Source organism: Nerophis lumbriciformis, linkage group LG01 (genome assembly GCF_033978685.3).
Source record: "Nerophis lumbriciformis linkage group LG01, RoL_Nlum_v2.1, whole genome shotgun sequence".
In the NCBI taxonomy this organism is placed as follows: domain Eukaryota; kingdom Metazoa; phylum Chordata; class Actinopteri; order Syngnathiformes; family Syngnathidae; genus Nerophis; species Nerophis lumbriciformis.
In genome coordinates this window covers 43,365,556-43,387,961 of record NC_084548.2, presented here as the reverse complement: position 1 = coordinate 43,387,961, position 22,406 = coordinate 43,365,556, and the positions used below count along the sequence as shown (strand labels likewise).

General features: G+C 40.6%; 2 protein-coding genes across 6 annotated transcripts in view; one reads left to right on the top strand and one right to left on the bottom strand.

Annotated features, from left to right (window-relative positions):
* The window catches only part of spryd3 (SPRY domain containing 3), a 117,202-nt gene extending 101,725 nt beyond the window's left edge, over positions 1–15,477 (bottom strand). For 2 of the 3 annotated variants that reach the window (XM_061982636.1, XM_061982655.1), the window contains exons 1-6: positions 14,590–14,676; positions 14,301–14,425; positions 13,054–13,129; positions 9,419–9,543; positions 8,901–9,036; positions 8,642–8,830 (exon numbers count right to left, since the gene is read on the bottom strand). In XM_061982636.1, coding sequence (XP_061838620.1) covers positions 8,642–8,830; positions 8,901–9,036; positions 9,419–9,543; positions 13,054–13,129; positions 14,301–14,425; positions 14,590–14,631 — 693 coding nt within the window. In that variant the 5' untranslated portion in view covers positions 14,632–14,676. Of the gene's footprint in view, positions 1–8,641; positions 8,831–8,900; positions 9,037–9,418; positions 9,544–13,053; positions 13,130–14,300; positions 14,426–14,589; positions 14,677–15,218 lie in introns of those variants that run through there. The other variant, XM_061982646.2, reaches the window with a different exon arrangement.
* Positions 14,915–20,471, top strand: igfbp6b (insulin-like growth factor binding protein 6b). 3 transcript variants are annotated; one of them, XM_061982688.1, is made up of 5 exons: positions 14,915–15,385; positions 17,233–17,502; positions 18,188–18,222; positions 18,792–18,911; positions 19,170–20,471. In XM_061982688.1, the coding sequence occupies exons 1-5, from the start codon at positions 15,337–15,339 to the stop codon at positions 19,281–19,283; spliced, it is 588 nt and encodes a 195-aa protein (XP_061838672.1). In that variant the 5' UTR covers positions 14,915–15,336; the 3' UTR covers positions 19,284–20,471. The 3 variants fall into 3 exon arrangements, with proteins under 3 accessions (XP_061838672.1, XP_061838663.1, XP_061838653.1); XM_061982679.1 differs by having other exon boundaries at positions 14,917–15,385; positions 17,026–17,502; XM_061982669.1 differs by lacking the exon at positions 14,915–15,385 and having other exon boundaries at positions 16,658–17,502.
* Positions 20,472–22,406: the final 1,935 nt, after the last annotated feature.

The window sequence follows — 22,406 nt, the reverse complement described above, 5'->3', positions numbered from 1 at the left end:
ATCTGCAACAAACACAAACAAAACAAAAAAGAAAAAAAAACATGCCACACCCCCACACCCCACCAGGCATCCCATCCGGTAAAAGGCCATAAGGGCCCAGGCCCGCACCCACAGCCGGCATGCCATGCCACCGCAGCAGATCAGCAATGCACACATACAGTCATGGCCAAAAATATTGGCACCTCTGCATTTCTGTCAGATAATGCACCACTTCTCCCAGAAATTTGTTGAAATTACAAATGCTTTGGTTATCACATGTTTATTTATTTTGTTTGCATTGGAACAACACAAAAAAAAAAAGCCAATTCTGATATTATTTTACCCAGAACTCCAAAAATGGACTGGACAAAATTATTGGCACCTTTTCAAAATTGTAAGAAATAGTTGTATTCTAAGCATGTGATGCTCCTTTAATTTGTAATTAAACTAACCTCTAGCAAGAAACGGGGGCTGACAATAAAGAAATCACACTTGCAGCCAAATGGAGAAAAGTTGACTCAATCTTTGTGTTGTGTGTACCACACTGAGCATGGAGTAAAGAAAGAAGAGCAAACAACTCTCAGAAGATTTGAGAACCAAGATTGTGGAAACACATGGACAATCTCAAGGCCATCTCCAGAGATCTAAATGTTCCTGTGTCTACTGTGCGCAATGTCATCAAGAAGTTTAAAGCCAATGGCACTGTAGCTAACCTCCCTGAACGTGGACGGAAGAGAAAAAATGATGAAAGACTGCAATGAAGGATTGTTAAAACTGTGGATAAAGAACCTTGATCCACTTTTAAACAAATTCAAGCTGACCTGCAGACAGAGGGTGCAACAGTGTCAGCTCGCACTATCCGTTGCCATCTCAATGGTAGGAGACCCGGGAGGACCTTGCTGCAGACAGAGACATAAAAAAGCAAAACTGGAGTTTGCAAAAACTTACCTGAGGAAGCCAAAATCCTTCTGGGAGAACGTCCTGTGGACAGATGAGACTAAAGTGGAGCTTTTTGGTAAAGCACATCATCACACTGTTTACAGAAAACAAAATGAGGCTATGGAAGTCGCTTCCTTGCAGTCCCACTGTCAGACACGGCACAGGAGTCCAGCGTGCAAGGTTAACAAGCTTTTTTGATCGTATGTTTTTCATGCAAAGTTTTCTCCAGACTTTTCAGTCTCACCAATCCTCTCTCGCCCTCTGCTCCCGGCCGCTTACTGTTAAAGACAACAGATGATTAGATTAACACGTACCACCTGTGAAATCTAATCACCTGCCAGTTGTGTCTAGCCGTCAGCACATGCCCCGCCCCTGCCCGATGGTGCTCGTCCTCAGTGCCATGGACAGCGGCGGTGATTTTTCCTCCTGCAAGCAGCGCCGACCACACCTCCCCCCACAGAGGCCTTCAAAGAAAAGAACACAATCCCTACAGTCAAACATGGTGGAGGTTCACTGCTGTTTTGGGGTTGCTTTGCTGCTTCTGGTACCGGATGCCTTGACTGTGTGCATGGCATCATGAAATCTGAGGACTACCTACGAATTTTGGGGCATAATGTAAGGCCCAGTGTCAGAAAGTTGGGTCTCCGTCAGAGGTCATGGGTCTTCCAGCAGGACAACGACCCAAAGCATACTTCAAAAAGCACACAAAAAAGGCTTAAGACAAAGCGCTGGAGAGTTCTGAAGTGGCCATCAATGAGTCCAGACATAAATCCTATAGAACATCTGTGGAGAGATCTAAAAACAGCAGTTGGGAGAAGGCACCCTTCAAATCTGAGAGACCTGAAGCAGTTTGCAAATGAAGAGTTGTTCCAATGCAAACAAAATAAATAAACATGTGAATACCAAAGCATTTTTAATTTCAACAATTTTCTGGTAGAAGTGGTGCATTATCTGACAGAAATGCAGGGGTGGCAATATTTTGACCATGACTGTACATACAGTATGCGTATATATATATATATATATATGTATATACATTTATATATATATATATATATACATTTATATATATATATATATATATATATATATATATATATATATATGTATATATATATATATATATATATATATGTATATACATTTATATATATATATATATATATATATATATATATATATATATATATATATATATATATATATATATATATATATATATATATATATATATATATATATATTTACTTGCATACTCAGACAGTTTGTGTGCCATCTTGGCTTGGTTAACAACCGCTTGTTTTCACTTCTGTGAAGAAGTCACATGACGGAATACAAGCAATAGTGTTGAGTCAGTGTACACGGTATTACGCCTATAGAAGTTGAGGACACCTTAGGCCAACATTTCAAAGCATACACAGCTGTGCCTTTACTAACAAGCAACAGCTCGTATGTCGTAATGATAACACGTGTTTCTGAGCCAGTAGCTATGTAAAAGAGAAATGAGTGGCAATATGACATATAACAGCTACAGTGCCATGCACTAAATTTATTGTGAAATGCAGATACAGAATAGTTTCCATTTAAGAATATAATGTATTCAATAATGTTTAACTACGTGATGAGACATCAGCCAAAACTCCTAGCCTAACCCAATTGTCCCACAAAGCCGCATTTCTGCTCATTTTTGGTCAATATCAAAGCTAGATGTTCCAAAATTAGCTTGATATGACAAACTCTAAGATGGAGCTTATAATTTGAGGCACATCTTTGAAAGAAAAGCTTAGGAATGATGGAATATGGAATATGATTAATCAAGTAGAAAAAAGGGGTAATAGAAAAAGATGTGGCACAAAGTACCAGAAAATTGTAAAAAAAATTGTAACTTATAAATTATTTACAGTTTGAACTGTTTTAAGTAAAACCATGGTCATGAATCACTGGGTAACACATAAGCAGCAGGAAGTGAAATATCTAACAATGATGGTATGATGACAGTAGAAACACATTCATGACCTGAGAACTGTAACTAAGCAGGATGTCAAAGTTTGCACAGCAGAAAAGTCAGTAACATCTCTGTGCATTTTGCGGCTTAGCAGTTAATAGTATGACCTCATCAAAGGCGTACCAGTCAGAAAATATATCTTCCTCAGATATTCTGTGAATCATTTTTTTCCCAACTTCTCTTTAAATCAGCAAAGACAGCAATCATTCAGAACAGTGATCACAAGGATTCAATAAAATAGCAATGTGTAAAAAATACTTTGGTGCTTAGCAGCAAAAAGGTGCATCAGGCTGCAGAGGTGTTATTTATCTGTGTAAATCCCAGCAATCATTGAGTCATCAGACTATACTCAGGCTGGAAAATATCTGTTGTACAGATTCGCATGAGGAAAGAAGAACAAAAAAAAAGAGGAGATGATCTGAAACCCCACGTAAGGATCCAAAGCAAGACAGGCAGCAATTTACAAAAAAAAAAAAAAAATTGTTTGCCTGTCATTTGTGTAGTTGTCATAAATTTATAATAAATACTTTTTTTTCTTTTTACTAAATTCCTCACCCTAACTTTGGTAGCCAAAGGGCGGTTGAATTTGATGGAGATTGATTGAAAATTGTGATTTGCCAAGGTGGTAAAAATTACGCAAATTTTACATTTTACTATAGCTACCGCTGACATCTTGTGTGTATGTATATATATATATATATATATATATATATATATATATATATATATATATATATATAAAAGAAGTGAAGAAAAGTGTCAGAAAGGACAAAAAGAAGTTCATTGAGGATTTGGCACAACAGGCAGAGGAGGCAGCAGGGAAAACAATCTCAAAGAACTTTACATAACTACAAAAAAACTCATAGGCAAGTTTCAACAGTCACAATCACACATTAAAAACACACAGAGTACACTACTCACAACCAAGGAGGACCAACTAAAGAGATGGACAGAACACTTTAGAGAACTGCTCAATAGACAACCCCCCCAACTGACAGCAGAGATCCCACCAGCCACAGACCTGTTGGGAATAAACTGCAACCCTCCCACCAAGACAGAAATCAAGATGGCCATCAGGGCCCTGAGAGGAGGCAAGGCAGAGGGGCCGAATGAGATCCCAGCTGAAGCCCTAAAGGCAGACATCGAAACCTCCACCAGCATGCTCTGCCAACTCATGCAAACCACCTGGGAGAAAGAAAATGTCCCATCAGACTGGAGAGATGGCATCATCGTCAAGATTCCCAAGAAAGGAGACCTCAGGGAGTGCAAGTCGGGACCCGGGGTGGACCGCTCGCCTGTGCATCGGCTGAGAACATCTCTGCGCTGCTGACCCGTCTCCGCTCGGGATGGTGTCCTGCTGGCCCCACTATGGACTGGACTCTTACTATTATGTTGGATCCACTATGGACTGGACTCTCACAATATTATGTCAGACCCACTCGACATCCATTGCTTTCGGTCTCCCCTAGAGGGGGGGGGGTTACCCACATATGCGGTCCTCTCCAAGGTTTCTCATAGTCATTCATATCGACGTCCCACTGGGGTGAGTTTTTCCTTGCCCTTATGTGGGCTTTGTACCGAGGATGTCGTTGTGGCTTGTGCAGCCCTTTGAGACACTTGTGATTTAGGGCTATATAAATAAAGATTGATTGATTGATTGATTGAAGAACTACAGAGGCATAATGCTGCTTTCATCGCCAGAGAAGGTGCTCAACCGCATCCTTCTGGAGAGAATCCAAAAGGCAGTCGATGGGAAACTGAGGGAAAACCAGGCTGGTTTCAGGAACAACCGATCCTGTGCAGATCAAATAGCCACACTCAGGATTATCATTGAACAGTCAATTGAATGGAACTCTCCTGTCTATGTCAACTTCATTGATTTTGAAAAGGCTTTTGACAGTGTGGACCGGGAGATGCTGTGGAGAGTGATGGCTCACTATGGCATTCCCCCAAAGTTGATTAACCTTATCAAGAACACCTACCGAGGGATGCAGTGTCGTGTCCTCTATGAAGGCTGCCTGTCATAGCCCTTCGAGGTCCTAACTGGGGTGCGGCAGGGATGCATGCTCTCGCCCTTCCTGTTCATCCTCTGTATAGACTGAACAATGACACAAACAACAAGCAATAACCGAACCGACGTACAGCGGAGCCTGACCGAGCAGTTGGAAAACCTGGATTTTGCTGATGATTTAGCACTCCTAGCACACACACACACCAACATATGCAGGAGAAATCATGCAAACTGGAAACAACAGCTGCTTCGCTTGGACTCAAAATCAACACATCAAAAACTAAGTTAATGCGTATCAACAACAAGAACAACTCCTCAATAAACATTGATCACAACCAGTTAGATGAGGTTGCCACCTTTACATACCTAGGAAGCATTATTGCTGTGGACGGAGGAACGGAGGAGGATGTCAGTGCCAGAATTGGAAAAGCAAGGACCATATTCACTATCCTAAATAAAATCTGGAAGGCAAAAAACATATCACTCAAGACCAAACTGCAAATCTTCAACTCAAACATCAAATCCACCTTACTCTACAGTTCAGAAACCTGGAAGATCACCACCAACATACTCAACAAAATACAGACATTCTTCAACCGCTGCCTCCGTCGCCTCCTAGGTATCTATTGGCCTAATACCATCTCCAATGCCAACCTGTGGGACCTCACTAGACAAGACACAATAGAAACACAAATCAGGAGGAAATGGAAATGGATTGGTCACACACTGCGTAGACACAATAGATCAATCACAAAACATGCTCTAACATGGAACCCGCAAGGCAAGAGGAAGAGAGGAAGGCCTAGAGCCACCTGGAGAAGAACCACAGAGCAGGAGATGAAGGCGCAAGGGCTGTCATGGCAACAACTGGAGCGGAGGGCACAAGACCGAAGGGGATGGAGGAGTTTCATCAATGGCCTATGTTCCTTAGGGAATTTAAAGACCTAAGTAAGTAATATATATACAGTAAATACAAACCCCGTTTCCATATGAGTTGGGAAATTGTGTTAAATGAAAATATAAACGGAATACAATGATTTGCAAATCCTTTTCAACCCATATTCAATTGAATGCACTACAAAGACAAGATATTTGATGTTCAAACTCATAAACTTTATTTTTTTTTTGCAAATAATAATTAACTTAGAATTTCATGGCTGCAACACGTGCCAAAGTAGATGGGAAAGGGCATGTTCACCACTGTATTACATCACCTTTTTTTTTTAACAACACTCAGTAAACGTTTGGGAACTGAGGAGACACATTTTAAGCTTCTCAGGTGGAATTATTTCCCATTCTTGCTTGATGTACAGCTTAAGTTGTTCAACAGTCCGGGGGTCTCCGTTGTGGTATTTTAGGCTTCATAATGTGCCACACATTTTCAATGGGAGACAGGTCTGGACTACAGGCAGGCCAGTCGAGTACCCGCACTCTTTTACTATGAAGCCACGTTGATGTAACACGTGGCTTGGCATTGTCTTGCTGAAATAAGCAGGGGCATCCATGGTAACGTTGCTTGGATGGCAACATATGTTGCTCCAAAACCTGTATGTACCTTTCAGCATTAATGCCGCCTTCACAGATGTATAAGTTACCCATGTCTTGGGCATTAGTACACCCCCATACCATCACAGATGCTGGCTTTTCAGCTTTGCGACTATAACAATCCGGATGGTTCCTTTCCTCTTTGGTCCGGAGGACACAACGTCCAGTTTCCAAAAACAATTTGAAATGTGGACTCGTCAGACCACTGAACACTTTTCCACTTTGTATCAGTCCATCTTAGATGAGCTCAGGCCCAGCGAAGCCGACGGCGTTTCTGACCAACTGTAGTTACTGACAGTGGGTTTCTGAAGTGTTCCTGAGCCCATGTGGTGATATCCTTTACACACTGATGTCACTTGTTGATGCAGTACAGCCTGAGGGATCGAAGGTCACGGGCTTAGCTGCTTACGTGCATTGATTTCTCCAGATTCTCTGAACCCTTTGATGATATTACGGACCATAGATGGCGAAATCCCTAAATTCCTTGCAATAGCTGGTTGAGAAAGGTTTTTCTTAAACTGTTCAACAATTTGCTCACGCATTTGTTGACAAAGTGGTGACCCTCGTCCCATCCTTGTTTGTGAATGACTGAGCATTTCATGGAATCTACTTTTATACCCAATCATACCCAACCTGTTCCCAATTTGCCTGTTCACCTGTGGGATGTTCCAAATAAGTGTTTTATGAGCATTCCTCAACTTTATCAGTATTTATTCCCACCTTTCCCAACTTCTTTGTCACGTGTTGCTGGCATCAAATTCTAAAGTTAATGGTTATTTGCAAAAAAAAAAAAAAAGTTTATCAGTTTGAACATCAAATATGTTGTCTTAGTAACATATTCAACTGAATTTGGGTTGAAAATGATTTGCAAATCATTGTATTCCGTTTATATTTACATCTAACACAATTTCCCAACTCATATGGAAACGGGGTTTGTATATATACATATATATGTATACATATATATATGCATATATATATATATATATATATATATATATATATACATATATATATATATATACATACATATATGCATATATATATGCATATATATATATATATACACATATATATATATATATATATATATGCATATATATGCATATATATATATATATATACACACACACATATATATATATATATGTATGTGTGTATATATATATATACATACATATATATACATATACATATACATACCCAGGTGTGTATTTATATGTATATATTGTTACTTTACATGCAGCCTGCTTTTTTTATGTGGGCCCTAAGTCAAAAAGTTTGGACACCACTGCTTTGGACTTTGGTCCATTGGTTGATTTATTCAAGATCTGTGTAAATTTACACGATTGACCTAATTATTGATCTCATTGAACCAGTTGTGGTCCAATGTCTGTAGACTGGGTGACATGAAAGATGAACTTTAAGTATTCATTATGAAATGATCACTGCAGCTAATAAATACTTCACGTAAATAAGACTCAGACTCAGTGCCTTCACAATGTTTAGCTATTTGTCTTATTACTAATCCTAACATCAGCAGTACTGGAACATTACCATACTGAAGTGCAAAAACACAGTAAATGTGACCCCAATCCAAAGCCGGCAAGATCAGACACAGACGTACACATCATTCAAACTGAAGCCTTGAGCTCTGCCCAAACTTTAGAGCATTAAGTACCGTTGTCAACGACGGCAAATTGGCAAAAGAAACGATAGCTGAAGGATTTGATGAAGTACAAAACAAACAGAGAGCTGGCAGAAACCATGAACAAGCTACAGAAAAGCCACACAGTGATCGCTCTCTGTCAAAAGACAATGTATATACTGTTTTCAAAGGCATCGCTCAATACAAGGAACACACAACGATGTTGATGTTTATTCAAGCATATATACTTACTAGTATATACTTGTTGTATGACCATGATTTCAGACTCACCTGTGCACAGAGTCAGCAATGAGACAAAACCAGTTAAAAATACAACTACCGTTTTAGCCTAATTGCACAGCTGTGCAACCAGACAAACTTAATGATGAATACGGTTTTTGCTTTGTTTCAAAAGCAGAAAAACAATTATAAGAATCAAAATATTAGATTGTTGCTTTAAAAAGTATTCTGCTCAAGCAATTTGTGCAAGTTGGCCTTCAACAGCATGTCTTACCGTGCCGCTCACTCTGACGTCATTAAGTCGACCCCAGTCGTCTTCATGGCTGTCCACCATCATCATCGTGTCATCCTCTTTCAAGAGCCACTCTGCTTGCAGGTCCACCTTTACTTCTTCCCCCATGGAATGCATTCCTACTGCAGGGAAAAGCCCTTCTGCCATGACAAGAACATCCACTGACCCCACCTGGGAACGTAAAATAGACTATGCACTACAGAGAGAATATCACAGACATATACTTTAATTAGACACCTACCTCTTTGCCATTTTTGGTGAAAAAGACTGTTTTGAAACCTGCTTCAATAGTTTTGGGATAAATTCCACAGCCAATGCGGTCACTACGGGCACATTTTGGCCCAAACTGCTGCCCCACAGGGTTTCCATTGTATAACCTCATAAAAAATGACATAAAGTTTTTTAAACTCAAGTGCATATGCACTACAGTGTGCGTGTTTTATACAAACATGAAAAGTACACGTCAAAACGTCCGCTGTGTGTTAAATCCTGATCCTACCAATTTCTTCAATGGATAAACTTTTGCTAATTCATAAATTATCTGATTTATTATAGCAATGACAAGTAAGTACCCAAAAAATTCAAACAAGTTTTTTGTTGGTTGCAGCCCTAGACAGTTAAGTCCGTTCTTCCTGTGATCGAAGGGAAATAAAGCTAGTGGGACATATCACAATTTTTGTTGTTGTAGCTACAGGAATATGCCACAATCAATTTTCTCGTGCAAAGAGAGACACCCTTGATGACTGTGAAATGACTTACTTGCCGTTGTCAGCGTGGTAAGCTACAGAGTATGGAAGCCAGCCTGGCTGGTGGTCCAGCCTGTAGAATTTATGCACCAGGCCTACGGCGATGGTCCCTCTCACACCGGTGTCCACTATTGTCACCTACACCAAAATGGATACACAAATAGAGACATACTGTGCTTTTACCCACTGAAACCCGAAAGAGCCCGAGAAGGGGGGGGGGGGGGGGGGGGGGGGTTTGGATGGATAAAATATATAAATAAAAATCACCAGTGTCAAAGTCCGGCTGTGAGTTAACCTCCTTCTATCCTGCCTTATGCATCTAGTTCACAGTTAAGCAGAAATGAGAAATCAATCAATCAATCAATGTTTATCTATATAGCCCTAAATCCCAAGTGTTTCAAAGGGCTGCACAAGCCACAACGACATCCTCGGTACAGAGCCCACATAAGGGCAAGGAAAACTCGCCCCAGTGGGACGTCGATGTGAATGACTATGAGAAACCTTGGAGAGGACCGCATATACCCCAACCCGCATACACCCCCCCCCCCCCCCCCCCCCCCAATATATTGGTTGACTACAACCTTCAAGGGTAAACATGTTTTTATGGCACAAAGTGATATTGCTAGGTCATGTACCTTTGTTATTTTAACAGAAATATGGTTATACCCACAGTCACACTATGTGAACATGACTGGGTCCATGTCTCTCCCTGTCTTAGAAACAAATGGTCTCTGTGAATATTTGTTCAGAACAGGGGTGAGCAACACAGATCCAAAACTATCAGGGTATTTTGGCAATTTCTTTTGTTATAACTGCTGCATATCAGGTAAAAATAGCACTGAACTCTTGCTAAAAAGAAACCTTGGGAAAATAAAACCCAATCCTGAACAAATATTCACAGAGGCCATTTGTGCCTAAAAAAAGGTCAGTGAAACTTTAGTATAAGCCCCAAGGGTGCATGTGGATGAGTGCTCATAGTCATGTTCTTGGGAGTGTGACAGAGGCATGTTCATGAAAATGTGAAGGTGGCAAAACTACTTGACCTGACAACACGACTGTTAACAGTTAGTTTGTTGTTCGTGCTCTGCATTCAAGTTTCAATTTCAAAAACATTTTTCATTATACAATTAGGTAAAACAATTGGACAGAAGAATCAACAACCAATGGCTGCTCTTTTGATTTTAATTCCCAATTGTTTAGGTCTCTGGGCATGAACACTGACGAGTGACGAATACATCTCTATACCCTACTTTTTTCTCTACAAGGACAGGAATGTGCTCAGTGATGAGCCTTTAGTTAGTAGCACTGACAAATGTACTTCTCAAATAAATCGAGTGAGACAAGTGGAATGCTGCAGATGTTTGAAAAAGACAGCAGTACTGAGGAGGGCGAAATTGAGTCCGTGTGAAAGCACAGCCAGGAGAAACACCAGGATAGCAATGATGCATACTTTGACAGTAGGCTGACCTTTAGCAGCAGAAATCTACCAAATGTTTGTGATAACTAGACAGCATGTGCGTCACAGCTGGAAAATTACATCTTATAAAATGTAATGGTTGAATTATGTCCACTTGTCTAAATGTCAGAGGGACTGATCGAGCTCAGAATGTGACATCTCATTTAAATACCGACATTGTTATCTTGAAAACTTTTATGCGAGAGAGATGCAGGGTCAGACATTGCCTTTTGAAATAAATGTCAAAAATGGCACAAATCAGAGGCACCTCACAGCTACAATCAATGCGGTCCAACTACTGAGCCAGTCTGTTTATGTTACTAATACCAAACTAAAAGGCCTCACAGTGCTTCCAAAAACATTTCTGGTACATTACATGAAAGTCTAATGCTGACATTTTTGAGGTAGGGGTTTTGCAGTGGTAGACACTAGGAGGGCATTAAAGGCCTACTGAAACCCACTACTACCGACCACGCAGTCTGATAGTTTATATATCAATGATGAAATCTTAACATTGCAACACATGCCAATACGGCCGGGTTAGTTTACTAAAGTGCAATTTTAAATTTCGCGCGACATATCCTGCTGAAAACGTCTCGGTATGATGACGTCAGCGCGTGACGTCACGGATTGTGGAGGACATTTTGAGACAGCATGATGGCCGGCTATTAAGTCGTCTGTTTCATCGAAAAATTCCACAGTATTCTGGACATCTGTGTTGGTGAATCTTTTGCAATTTGTTCAATGAACAATGGAGACAGCAAAGAAGAAAGCTGTAGGAGGGAAGCGGTGTATTGCGGCCGACTTTAGCAACACAAACACGGCCGGTGTTTCATTGTTTACATTCCCGAAAGATGACAGTCAATCTTTACCATTGGCCTGTGGAGAACTGGGAAAACATAGACTCTTACCAGGAGGACTTTGAGTTGGATACGCAGACACGGTACCGTGAGTACGCTTCCAAACATTTGATCGCTTGCCCGTACGTGCGTGTCGCTATGTGCATGTCACGTAAATAATTCAATGTATACACCCTGATGATTATCTTGTGTGATGACTGTATTATGATGATAGTATATATGATAGTATATATCTGTATCATGAATCAATTTAAGTGGACCCCGACTTAAACAAATTGAAAAACGTATTCGGGTGTTACCATTTAGTGGTCAATTGTACGGAATATGTACTTCACTGTGCAACCTACTAATAAAAGTCTCAAAAAGTCTCACGTACGTAACTTTGGGGACTTTAGGGAAATATATGTGCTGTATGAACTTTGGGGAGGTGAACGGTACTTTGGGCTGTGGGATTGAGTGTGTTGTGCAAGTGTTTGAGATGTATTGGCGGGTTATATGGACGGGAGGGGGGAGGTGTTTGTTATGTGGTAGTAATGTGTGGCATATTAAATATAAGCCTGGTTGTGTTGTGGCTAATAGAGTATATATATGTCTAGTGCTTATTTACTGTTTTAGTCATTCCCTGCTGAATATCAGGTCCCAACCGCCTCTCACAGCATCTTCCCTATCTGAATCGCTCCCACTGCCCTCTAGTCCTTCACTCTCACTTTCCTCATCCACAAATCTTTCATCCTCGCTCAAATTAATGGGGAAATCGTCGCTTTCTCGGTCCGAATCGCTCTCGCTGCTGGTGGCCATGATTGTAAACAATGTGCGGATGTGAGGAGCTCCACAACCTGTGACGTCATGCTACTCGTCTGCTACTTCCGGTAAAGGCAAGGCTTTTTTATCAGCGACCAAAAGTTGCGAACTTTATCGTCGATGTTCTCTATTAAATCCTTTCAGCAAAAATATGGCAATATCGCGAAATGATCAAGTATGACACATAGAATGGACCTGCTATCCCCGTTTAAATAAGAAAATCGCATTTCAGTAGGCCTTTAAGAAATTCAATAAAGGTGTGGAATCCAAGTACTGGTGTGATGAAATCTGGTAAACCTATTTGAAAATGCTGATGTGCAAAGGGCCAACAATTTATCCATCAAACTAGGTATTGTATTTACTCTATATCTAGTAGAAAATAATGGCAGCTACACAGAGTTTGTGTTGACCGCAACATTTAATAATGCACAAGTCTTTACAACAAATGGTACATCTCAATGAGTTACTGCAATGCTGAAAGCTGACTTTAAGAGCACTGTCACTAGAAGCATCACCAACATTGAGCCTTACCTCAAAGTAGCAATTTCCCTTTGATAAAGGATGGCCAGCCACATAGCAACCCACTTCTTCTGAGTTCCCTTGGTAACTAAAGAGAATAAATTGCAGGTTAACACTGAGTGAATGTGTGTGCAATCACAAACACACCTTCAAAAAAACGGCAACAACATGCTTAATTCAGATAGGGTCTACCTATTAACACGCATTTTTTTATATATATATATATATATATATATATATATATATATATATATATATATATATAAATATATATATATATATATATATATATATACATACATATATATATATATACATACATATATATATATATATATACATACATACATACATACATACACATATACATATATATATACATACATACACATATACATATATATATATATATATAATATATATATATATATATATATATATACATGTATATATACATATACATACACATATGTATATATACATATACATACACATATGTATATATTTATATACATACACATATATATATATATATATATATATATATATATATATATATATATATATATACATACATACATACATATATACATACATACATATATCCATCCATCCATCCATCCACCCTTTTGGGGTCACGGGGAGTCGCTGGAGCCTATCTCAGCTGCATTCGGACAGAAGGCAGGGTACACCCTGGACAAGTCGCCATATATATAACATATATTATATATGAAACACAGCTAGATAAAATAATATTATCTAACAGTTTTGCAACAACATATCCCATTCGTGAAGCAACAAATCAGCAAAATGCAGCCTTTATTCAACGATGAAAGTTAACTTTACAATGTATTACATTGCTTTTTAACTGCAGGTAAACAAGCATTTAATATGAAAATAGTCTAATTCTCATATTTATGACTATAGCCTTAATTACTGGCATTTTGATGGCACTTTCATTCACTTTTTCACTTTGTTAATGTTCAATGAAGGACAATTAACGGCAGTAGTAAACATTTGCAATCTGCAAAATTACATATTGCTGTGCAAATAGTTGGTAGTGTTGCACAGCTCAAGAGTATTTTATTTACTGGTTGCAAAAATAACTATCGCAACCTGAAAATTGCAATTACTGTCAAATGTCTATATTTCTAAATAACTCATAATGTCCCGATACCTCAACCTTTATTCAAACATCTGTTTTTCTGTGTGCATGATCTAGTCCCCTCCCATATGAACTGGTCAGTCAATATGCACACCTGAGTGTGTCTCCATCCTTCAGCAACCGCATGTAGCGTTCCTGTGCTGGGTGCCCGTCCCCAATGTCTCTGATTCGACGCCTCAGATTTGGGAGGCATCTGTGTCCTAGATTAATATCCTCCATCTGTGGAAGGGGAAAAGCAACCTTTTAATTTGAAGTTATCTTCCACGAGGCTTTGTTCAACATGTCTACAACACATTCCTGGTTCATTTCAAGTTAATTACGATGTCCACAATCAGAATCAGCTGGAAAAAATACATACTACATAGCATGATGGTGGAATATACCTTCAAGCCATAAACGTACAGCCTATCCATCCATCCATCCATTTTCTAACGCGTATTCCCTTCGGGGTCGCTGGAGCCTATCTCAGCTACAATCGGGCGGAAGGCGGGGAACACCCTGGACAAGTCGCCACATTCGTTCACATTATTTACGTACTGGATTGTTTATTTATTTATTGAAATTAGTTATGGAATGGTGTTTTGTTTTGTTTAACAGTTAAAAGCACACTTGCTATGTCAAAAGCTTAGTGAGGGATGATGAAAGTGGGCGTGCCAATGTTTACAAATTGAGCTTTGCTAGCTTCCAACTGACAGGCTGAGACGCTCAGCTTGCAAACGGAGAATCCCAATTTAACCGGTTGACGTCCTGGGGAAATAAATACAGTTATTATTTGAGTTGATGTACACATTAGTGTGTATTTTAGACATGAAGGCACGTCATGAAAGTAGTCAATGAACCAGCGTTAGCATTAGCTGCTAATGGCGAGGCTACTGCTTCAATTAGATGTTCGTCGTCGAAGTCTTCAGAATGGCGAAGTGTATGACAGTATTCGTGTGGTTGGGAGTAATCTAAGTAAATTAATACCGATCTCTTTCATTCAACGTGAGTAAATATGAAAGGGAAAACTCACTTTTGTCCATCAGCTAGCCATGACTCCACATTAAACTTTGGAAACTTGAGTTCGGCGCTCTTTAGTGACGTCACATGTAGAAAAGCGCTGTGTCTCCCCCTGATGAATCAAGTGAAGAATGAGCACCTTCAGGAGTACATTTCTGAGCCGGGCTATGGAGTATCACGGTAAGTTGCACCCCTGCTGGTTGGAATAAACAATGTTTCGAGTTTAGCTTTTGAGAAATGTGCACATTATTCACCAGGCGGTCAGTGTAGGACAATGCTAACAGCCAGTGGGCCTGAGCAGCGGTGTGTTGACGCCGGTTGCCATGTGGACAGAGCCTCTGAGCTGAGGGGAGGGAGTACAAAAGAGAACAATCCTGGGAAATGTGGAAAATAAGAGCCCCACTTGGTCTGGCGCATGTATTGGAATGTTCTCCAAATATGCCAGATATGTGAACGAATGCTGAAGTTTGCAAGCTGATGCGAACTTGTGGCAGCAGGTGATTTTAGCTGACTTTGCCAAGATTAATAAAGCCAGCAAGCTGCAGATATAGCGCTGTAATTTTTGGCCTTGCGTTGCACAGAATTCCAACAGACCAGTGGGGATATCTGCTCTGCTCTGCCATGCCTGTGTGTCCACTGTAACTCTCAAACACAATGGAGGAAACTTTATGCAGGGACATCATTAGTACCTGCTTGAGCATTTATTTATTCTAAGGTAAATTACACATACCATGACAAATCAATGTTGTCAGGTTAATGTCCTGTATCAAGTGGGACAATGTCATTTTGGGGGACAATTTTACAACTCACTTCCCATATGATCATACATAGGTAATTTACTTTGTATTCCTATATTCACACGGTGCATAATATACAACAAACTTGTACAATGCCTAAGTATGAAGACACCACTATTTATTTGCCTATTTTTCGTCTTTCTATTGAGTAAAATAGTGAAAGTAAGAATGCATTTATTTAACAGGGCTATTTCAATACAAGCCAGTAAGTTACCCGTTTGACCACAAATATCGTATTGTGACATCATCGCTAAGCAAAATGGCATCAGCATTATGATGTTAAGAGCAGCATGGTGTGTCAAGGAGAAAGGTGAAGGTGTCAGTATAGTTTTTCTCTTATAACAAAAGCGGGGCAATTGCTTTTGTTATTTTTAGGCAAGGAGCTTTCTTCTACAAGTGGACACTGAGATGATTGCTTTTTGTTCTTTAGTTCAAATGGTATTGTGCATGAAGTCCATTTAAAATGGAAGCATCCACAGTGACTTTTGGTATGCCAATATGTCTTCCGTGAGACAATTAGAATAATTTGGCTTTAGTAATTTAACAAAGAGCTAGTGTGGAGCTCAGCTGGCGGATTACACAGGAAATGTCTTCCACTGACATCTGTGCAGTTTAATTACACAAGGCATTGCCGTGGCAATAATGATGGAGGTGCATTTGCATTTGTTACCATGACAAATATTCTTCTTGAAAGGTGCCTGACATTAATAGAGGAATAAAACTAATACATGCATACTAAGTATGCATGGAGAATGAGATGAATGGTGTATGTGCCTGTATTTTGATCATTTCTGAAAGGGACAGAATCCACCCCCACTTCCTCTGTCCCTCCTTCCCACCTCCTTCTCTCTCCCTCTCTCTCTTTCTCTCTCGCTCTCTTCCTGAGTCCCAGCCCCTGAAGGTGTCATAGCTGTGCTTGCTCTCCCTCTCTCACTCACTCTCTATCACCGCCTTTCACATCTTTAAAAGCTGGTGCTGTGCTGTGTCTTTCTCGATCTCCGTTTGTCTCCTCTGGCACTGCAGGGGACTCATCTGGCAAAGCACCAAGGAGAGCTACTGTATAGAAGCGGGAGGGAGAGTGAGGAAAGAGGAGAGAGAGAGATAACAGAAATAGCATCAGCCACATTTACCTGTCAGTGTGTGAGTGTGGAGAATTTGGAGACATGCCTTTGCTTTGTAACTTAACTATCGTTGTTTTATTGCTGATTGTTCACTGTGGATCGTGGACAGGGGCCAGTCGTTTGGGCCCCTTCAAGGTTTGTCCCAGCTGCAGGGATCCACTTGGTGCTGGAAGACCCCCCAGGGAGCACAACATGGCAGGCAGCACGACGATGTTGGCCCAGGGAGAGCCCTGTGGCGTGTACACCCTAAGCTGTGCCAAGGGGCTCCGCTGTGTTCCCCCGCCAAGGGAGCATAGCCCCCTTCAAGCTCTGTTGCAGGGTAGGGGCATTTGTGCCAAGCACAGCAGGACAAGTCCCACTGAGAGGCCCCACCCCACAGGTAAGATACTGTCAATATAGATTGATTTAATTATTTATACACACCTGTGCATATATACACACATACAAGTAAACTCTACAGGAAGGCTTAGTTGCTTTTGATTTCATGTTATGCTGCGGAGCTCAGTGACAAGAGAACATGCCAATTAGTACATGACATTTAAACCTGCATGCATTTCTTGCAGCGGAATGTGCACATCTAATACCCAGTGCTTCTCTGCAGTGCTGTCAGATACAAATATAATATGGCATTAGAAAGAACTCCAATTTGGTAGAAATGTTAGTTAGTTGCTTCTACTGAGGGGTTTGCTATAATGTAGAAATAATAAATTGTCCTGCATTTGCATGACCTGCACTATGTTCATCATGAATGTAAAACAGTCACCTACATCCTTATCAGACAGCCTTTTATTGCAGTGGTCTCCATCTACTGTTTAAACAGAGACACTGCCATCTAAAAAAAAATGCATTGATGGAAATGATGTTTCTCACCACCATTGACCACCCACTTGTTAATAGATATCTGGGAGACTATAAAATGGTTTTGTGTAGACAGATGCAAAGACAGACCAGTAAGGTTAGATGTTACGCAGGTGCAGGCACACATTCATCCTACGGTTTGATGTTAATAAATTAGGTCATTTCATATCATCATATGATATGTTGGTGTATCAATCCCTCTGCAGGTCCTCATCCTTCCCACAGCGGTGACATTGAAAAAGTAAGTTCTATCATTCTATTGTAATCTGAGATAAGTAAAGGTGACTAATCGTCACTTGAAAGATTCCTGACAAGGCTGCTTTGCTAAATTGATGATGGATGAGTTGGTTTATAAGGGATTATTAACCTCCTTTGCTATTTTGGGTGTTGCAGTGGCATGAACAAACACACGACAATATGGTGCATGATGTGTGTGCTGCTATGCGGCAGAAGTAATTAAGCATGGTGAGAATCAGGAAACTTTCAAGCCGACACAAAATATTTCTAATTTTGGTGTGTTGACTGTGCAGTTTTTGCACGATTATGGGTGATTGATTACTTAGTCCGATGTCACAAAGTGTTGCAAGATCCCTCAAACCCTTCCGTGACCTGAAAAAGGAAAGCATTGTATAATAAAGTGGTTATATAATGTTACACAATATGTGACATCTAAACATACATGGCTGTGCTTGTGTGATTTCTATTAACATGTGACTAAAGTGATGCCAGCACCATCACCTGAGGGCATAAAGCAGCTATAGCTCTAGATTTGCCTAAAATTATGTTTGAAGTCTGCCTTGCTGTTTTCAGGCACCCTGCCGCAAAATGCTCAACAGTGTCCTGAGAGGTTTGGAATTGACAATCATCCAGTCTGACCGCGACATCTACATACCCAACTGTGACACCCGTGGGTTCTACAGAAAAAAGCAGGTAAACGTTGGAACTTTGTTAGGATGAACATGTGTCTCTTTGCTGCAGCATCTTGGTGTCACAGTCTGTGAGAGCTACAGCCTTCTGTGGATTCAGGGATTTGTCATCTGTGAATTCACTGACACTTTTCTCTCTGAGCTTCTGTGGGCTCAGACGACCACTAATGCGCTATGATGACATCCCATTTTCTGTCTCTCTCTCCTCCACTCAATATCCGCCCTCCTTGACACGTTCCCTGTCGTCTTATCTTTTGCACAGTGCCGCTCTTCCAAAGGCATGCAGCGTGGCCACTGCTGGTGTGTGGATGAGCTTGGCACTCCAGTGCCCTCACGTGCCAGCGAAGACGGTGTTTTACCGTGCGACGGGGAGTGAGAGATGAGTTTCTGCTATTTTCAAATGCCTGGAGGAAGAGGAGGAGGAGGAGGAGGAGAAGAAGGAGCACAGGGAGATGGGAGCTTTAGCATGGGCTAGAAACTGCCTGGACAGGAGGCAGCAGGGAAAACCACTTCCAATGGAAAACACACATCAGTCCATGTCCTCTTTTGAAGGAAACATACACACTCACAGTCCAGGGATGATATCAACCACCTGAATGTCTAACTGATACAGCAATATTCTCTGTGTCAGCCTTCTAGACACACTGCATGCTCATGTTAATGGTCCATGAACTTCCTCAGTGATCCGAGTCGTATTACTGCAAAATATCTCCCTATTCCCTGCCTCTTGTTCTGGCTTTCTAGTTAGATTTCTCTTTTCCATTTGAATATAGGATAGCTGACACTGCCTGTGTTTGTTCTGATCTCAGTGGGCTGAAATACTGTTACGCAGGTGATGTGACACCAATGTGTGTCAGCCTCATCATCCTCTCTCCCTCTCTCCAAAGATACACTGATATCAATGTCTCTTAGAATAATTTATTTTGGGGTCAGTTTTCCATCAAGTACTGCTTTAAGCTTACACTATCTTATATATTTGTGTGTCATGTCTGAAAAAATTAGTCAAATGAAAATGATACAGGATGCTTCTGTTCGTTTATTTGTCAAATTGGTGTGGTGACTGCTTATCAGTTGATTGTACATATGTTGGAATTTTGTGGTTGACTGTGTGTTCTGAAGTGGCAAACAAAAAGCGTACGGCTGTTATCCTTTAAAAAAAAATGTAAGGCATATTTTTATACACGTCAATATATTTTATATATGAATTATTGGTTTATTTAATGAACTACAGTATAATGCCATGTATTTTTATATTGCCAGCTATTTCTTATTTAAAGACTGGGATTATTTTGTTTCATGTTGGGGGAAGTGCAGTGCTTTTAGAGCATTTTTATGGCAAAACTCATCAGAGCTCAATTCAGCTATTGTACATAGTTTGGTTATAGCTCATGTTTTTATTTCCTTCCTATTTATGCTGTGTTTTTTTTCATTTTAGAACTGAGAATGTCCATTATACTATTGTGTTTTCCCATTAAATTTCTGATTTCAATTGATTAGAAAAAATGTTTTAAATGTGTTCTTTCCCAGGTCTTGCCAAAGTCATTAAATTGTGTGCTATGTGTGATTAGAGTTGATCCATTTCTGACAAATCTTGTTGTGCAAATGTGTTAACCGTGATGGATTGTCTGCGCAAAAAGGACATCAAACATAATGATGATAAATATGGACCAGAATTAATAAAAACATATTACTACAAGTACAAACACAAAGCGAGTTCTTGCCTCTTCATTTATTTCACAGCCTATATTTGGCAATGCAATAGAAATTACACATTACAGCACATTAACCTCATTGTGCTTTTGAGCAAATACACCACACATGAAGGATTATTTGCTCCTGCTTCTCCACAGGGCCTTGAAACATACCTGTTTCCAAGGTAACCGCAGGGAATATCCCATTTGTCCAAGCATTATGGAATGAAGGCCCTGCAGATAATGGAGGAAGCATGATCAGAATTGCTCCACCACAGAATCTCTTTCTATATGCTGGATGCCTCTGGTATTCTTGGCAATTCCCCTCCTCACCTGAGCATAAACAGCAGCCATAGTATGAAATACACACATGAACATCAGTGTCATGATTCAATTGGACTTTTCTCATACTTACAGTACAAATGGAATGGAATTGATTAGCTGGACTCTCGACTCTATTGACAAAATCTTTTCGATGAGGAAAAGAGGTTCTGGGGAGCCTGGCTGCCCTGATGGAACCATTGCTGCGGGGTACGTGAGAGATTCCTGGGACAAATGGAGAATCATGTGCCTCTCAGTCCTTTCCATCGAGGACGTGGAAGACATCTACCTATTTGGAACCATGATCGCGGGGCACATGCTGATTGGGCTTGGCATTGCTCTGGTGTATCGTAAAATTTGTAAGACGATAGCAGCCACTCAAGGAGCCCAAAGGCTGTTCGTCGCAATTGACGGATTGGGCAGGGCTGCGGGATCACAGTCTGGAGCGATTTCTGAACTAAATTGCAAGATGGATCACATCATGGAGAAGCTTGCTGTAAAGGAAGGATTGGACATGAGGGCCAGCATGGACGTATAGAACGGGCAAGCCATTGTAATGCCTGCTCGAGAAAAAACAAAAATCCTTATCTACGATTTGACTCCCCCGAATGGCCTTGAGAAAAGAACAGGCTGTTCTGTAATCATCCCCTGAAGAATTTCAAAGATGGATGCTTTTGACCTCCATCCCTCCTCAACGACACCTGGGAATCAAACTTTGCTTGCATTGCATGCAGAACGACTCTGGGCTTATGAACATTACACTTCACCCAAAGACAATGGGCATACATACAAACACACTCCCCACCCCCACCCAACGCCCCTCACCACCGCTTAATTCCTCTTCGGGGTTATGGACGGCTGAGTAGCGCTTTATAGCAGCAGGCCGGCCTCCAGGGCCTTAAATCCCCCCCTCTGTTGCGAGTTGTTGTGATTATATGTAACATGTTTATGTGTGCTATGCTAAATGAGTTTTTTCCCTTGGACTCAGTCTGGACCCCCTCCCGAGGGTCCAGCCTTAGACTGATATTTTTTACTCTTCCCCCCTTTCCCAATATCACCTTTTTCCCACCTTTTTTAAGGAGCGCCGTAAGTGGCTGATCCGTTGGCGGTCCCGTCTTGTCTCCCTGTAACGTATGTCTGCTCTTAGTGGGACTGTGCCGAAAATGTAATTTCAGTTCTTATGTGTCTTGTACATGTTAAAGAATGGACAATAATAAAGCATCTTGAATCTTGAATCTTGAATCTTGAAAGATCATAATTCACTGTTTCCATGTCTCGTCATCTAAAAATAAAAACATTGTTGCTCATTTGGGGCGGTGTAGCTCAGTTGGTAGAGCGGCCGTGCTAGCAACTCGAGAATTCCACGTCCGATTCCCGCTTCCATCATCCTAATCACTTCCATTGTGTCCTTGGGCAATATACTTTACCCACCTGCTCCCAGTGCCACCCACACTGGTTTAATTATAACTTAGGTAATGGGTTTCACT

Excerpts from the sequence above, each read along its gene's own strand:
- igfbp6b (XM_061982679.1), top strand. The coding sequence starts at position 17,166 with ATGCCTTTGCTTTGTAACTTAACTATCGTTGTTTTATTGCTGATTGTT. Across the intron at positions 18,223-18,791 it reads ACAGCGGTGACATTGAAAAA|GCACCCTGCCGCAAAATGCT; the intron begins GTAAGTTCTATC and ends TGCTGTTTTCAG. Across the intron at positions 18,912-19,169 it reads GGTTCTACAGAAAAAAGCAG|TGCCGCTCTTCCAAAGGCAT; the intron begins GTAAACGTTGGA and ends TCTTTTGCACAG.